The sequence below is a fragment of the Diabrotica undecimpunctata genome, chromosome 2, assembly GCF_040954645.1.
Source record: "Diabrotica undecimpunctata isolate CICGRU chromosome 2, icDiaUnde3, whole genome shotgun sequence".
Lineage (NCBI taxonomy): Eukaryota > Metazoa > Arthropoda > Insecta > Coleoptera > Chrysomelidae > Diabrotica > Diabrotica undecimpunctata.
The window spans coordinates 136,093,180-136,096,486 of NC_092804.1; the positions used below are offsets into that span (position 1 = coordinate 136,093,180).

Consider the following 3,307-nt stretch of genomic DNA (forward strand, 5'->3'; position numbering starts at 1 on the left):
AATATATTTTACTCGTTTCTTTTTTGTTTGTTCTAAAGTTTTTGGCCGTTTTCTCTGCTTCTCTTATTCTTGTTGACCCTATATATTTGTTGAACCATTCGCATTTACTTTCACATGAGGTATTTTTTGCTTTAGTTACTAGATTTTTTACTTCTCTCTTCAATCTTTTTGTTAATGTTTGTCTATCATCTAGTTCATTCCCATAATACAAAATCAAAAATAATGAATTTTAAATTGTTCTTAAAACATAATAAAATAATCTCCAATTAATTAACTGATTTTATTAATTCGTAATTATATGTAAAGATATGATTCACAATAAAAATGCTTACAATTGGTTATGTAGAAGAAGCTGTACCAAAGTAGATCTAGTAAAGTCAATTGAAAACTTTTGCATGCTATAGTCTGTTGTAGTTTGACTATAAATGCCACATTTCACATACTTATGAACTGATGCCCTTGTTTTATCAACTGTATTTGTATTGAAATTATTATCCTCAACATTTTTATATATAAAGCGTATATCACTATGATTGATATCCCTTATAACATCATAATTTTGCAAAGCCAAAGGTTTGTTATTACTTACATTATTAATACAAAACTTTTGGACGGGTAAACTTAACCTATGGACCTGATTTTCTAAATCATTTACAAGTTCATTAATAGTATAAGATGTTGTCGGAACAAGGTATTCATTTAAATTCAAAGTAATAATAAATCTAGATCGACCATAGGTACGGAACAGGCAATCATATTCAATTATAGATTGGGCTACATCAATATCATTTTTTGGAAAATTCCAAGGTAAAAAAGCTACATGTGCATCAAGTCTTTTAGATAAATTCATTAACAATTTTGAAAGTCGATAAGGAATATCTTTGGTATAAAATATGAATGATTCAACACCTACAAGTCTGTGAAAACTAAAAAACTCTACAATTTTTTTCTTGCTAAATGTTGTCGGGGAAACACAAATTGTGGTGTTGATATTTGGAGTCTTGTGGTTTGTTACTTGAACATCTACCAACAATATTTTTTTCATTTCACTTTCCTTTTTTGCCTTATATGTGAATGAAACTGCATATGGTGAATTATCTATAGTAGGAGCTGTGCAATAGAAAAAGTAAGGTGTTAGAGAGCTTAAATTAGTATTTAACATTTTTGAAAAAGTAAATTTTCCAGTAAGTGGTTTCTTCTTGTCTTCAAACCATAAGTAGCAATTTCTGGGCACCTTTTTTACATCCAGTGGGAGGGCAATGGCTTTAACTTCGATCTTTCCAGTTAAAAACGCAGAGTAAACATAACCATTATCTAGTTCTTGCCACATTGGCTGCGGTCCCCAATCGTATTGTTTTAATGTATAGTCACTTGTCTGTAAGTCTGAGAAGTTGCAAGGCTGGCCAAAAAAGTTGAAAACTTCTAATACATAATGTAAGCGATTGTATTCATGGCGATAAATTAAAAATAAGATTAAACTTATTACCGAAACAATTATTAATAATAGTCGATGGTATTTCTTCATGTTTTCTACTTAATTATATTTACTTCGTTACTATTTATAACACTAGTATCAAATTTTACTACCATTTTAAATCTAAAAAGAAAATAAAAAACCTACATGGTTTTTAAATTTGTTGTCAAGATGACAGGTTAAGTTAAATTATCGATGACAGACATCAGGTGAAAAATACTGACTAACCTTACGATCCCGGATATTTATACATAAAATTAATAAAGATTTGTTTGTTTGGTATTCTTTTCATTTTTTTTTTTTTATGAAAAATACTTTTTCTTTTTAAAGAGTCTAGTCTGAGAGACTTTAAATTATATAGTTGACTTTATTTATTGTTTACGTATTCACGTGATTTATCTAAGCAAGAGGAATTAATTTTTCGAATGAAATATAATAGTTTTTTTCCGATTAGCAACTAGTGTCTTCCTAGAGATAACAAAGCGGAAAACACGCCTAAGCAATCACGACGCGATTGCGTTCACTCACGATGGCGACCGCTATTCCACTCGTTTGAAACAAACAAGTGAATCAGCACATACTGGTCGCGACATGCTGGCGATCAAAGGAAATGTGTAGCGTTCAGACGGCAATCGCAGCGATATAATTAGTTTAGCGTTCAGATGATTTAAATATACATAGTTACAAAATTTTCAACACACTACAATATTTTACAAAGTAAAAAAGTGGTACGGTTGGCGATACAGTAGACTTGCGCGAAGCTGCATACTATATTTTCTGTATTTTTAAAATTTAAATATTATTTTTAAAATTAAAAAAAGTAATTTTCTTATTTATATTTTAACCGAGTTATATTATAATGAAATATTTCAATAAATTATTATGTTTGTCCCTAGCGCCACCTGCTAAGGTATTAACAAAGCATACATTGTTTACTTCTGACAGACCTGTCAAATTCAGATGAAATATTTAATTAACAATAAAATATAAATAAATATCATTTAATAGTGAATTTGATGATTATATAAACTAAATATTGTGTTTAAAAATAATAATTGTATTTGTACTATTAATTTTAAAACAATAATGTCATAAAAATTTAAACAAATGATTCAATATTATTATTCATTGGATGAGATTCACGACTTTATAAAACGTGTGTTACAAATTTAAACAGATGATTTATTATTTTTATTAATTAGATGGCATTTGTGACTTTTAAATTTTGACAATTGTTGGGAATTGAATATTTTATTGACAGATATTCTTTTAATTTCTTACTTCTTATTGAATGTCTGTATTTTTTATTTTATTTTTCATTCAGTTTTTGATTTAAAGCTGTTTAGAATAAATATATGATGTCTAGAAACTAATTAATCGAGAGTAGTGAATCGATGTGAAGAACCGTTATTTCGTGAAGCTACTTGTGACGCTTTCTTGTGGCGCTAGTGTCGTGACGTTCGCCTAAGCATTTTACTATAGAGAAAGGAGTAATACAATGCCAGTAAAGAAGCCTCGCCTCAAAAAGTAAAAATATCTACATATAAAAGTAATTGTGAAATTTAGACATTTATTTAAGTCAAGACAAATCCATTAGATTATCTTAATGTAACATTTATTTCATGTGTTTTATCATGTTTATATTTCATATATTTACTAACTATTTCAATAGTTTTAATACATATTTTACGACACTTTTTAAATTCATATTTTTTATCACAGACAATGAATAACATTTTAAACCTCCACGAGACGGAATTTTAATCATTACTTGCATCCAGCAGTGACGTGATCAAATGACAGTGTGCTGTCATAATATTATCTTTGGTTATA

At 28.3% G+C, this 3,307-nt stretch overlaps 1 protein-coding gene across 1 annotated transcript; it reads right to left on the reverse strand.

Moving 5' to 3' along the window:
- Positions 1–265: 265 nt before the first annotated feature.
- Positions 266–1,680, reverse strand: LOC140433464 (uncharacterized). Its single transcript, XM_072521463.1, has one exon. It carries the CDS (start codon positions 1,523–1,525, stop codon positions 329–331), a length of 1,197 nt encoding a protein of 398 aa, XP_072377564.1. The 5' UTR covers positions 1,526–1,680; the 3' UTR covers positions 266–328.
- Positions 1,681–3,307: the final 1,627 nt, after the last annotated feature.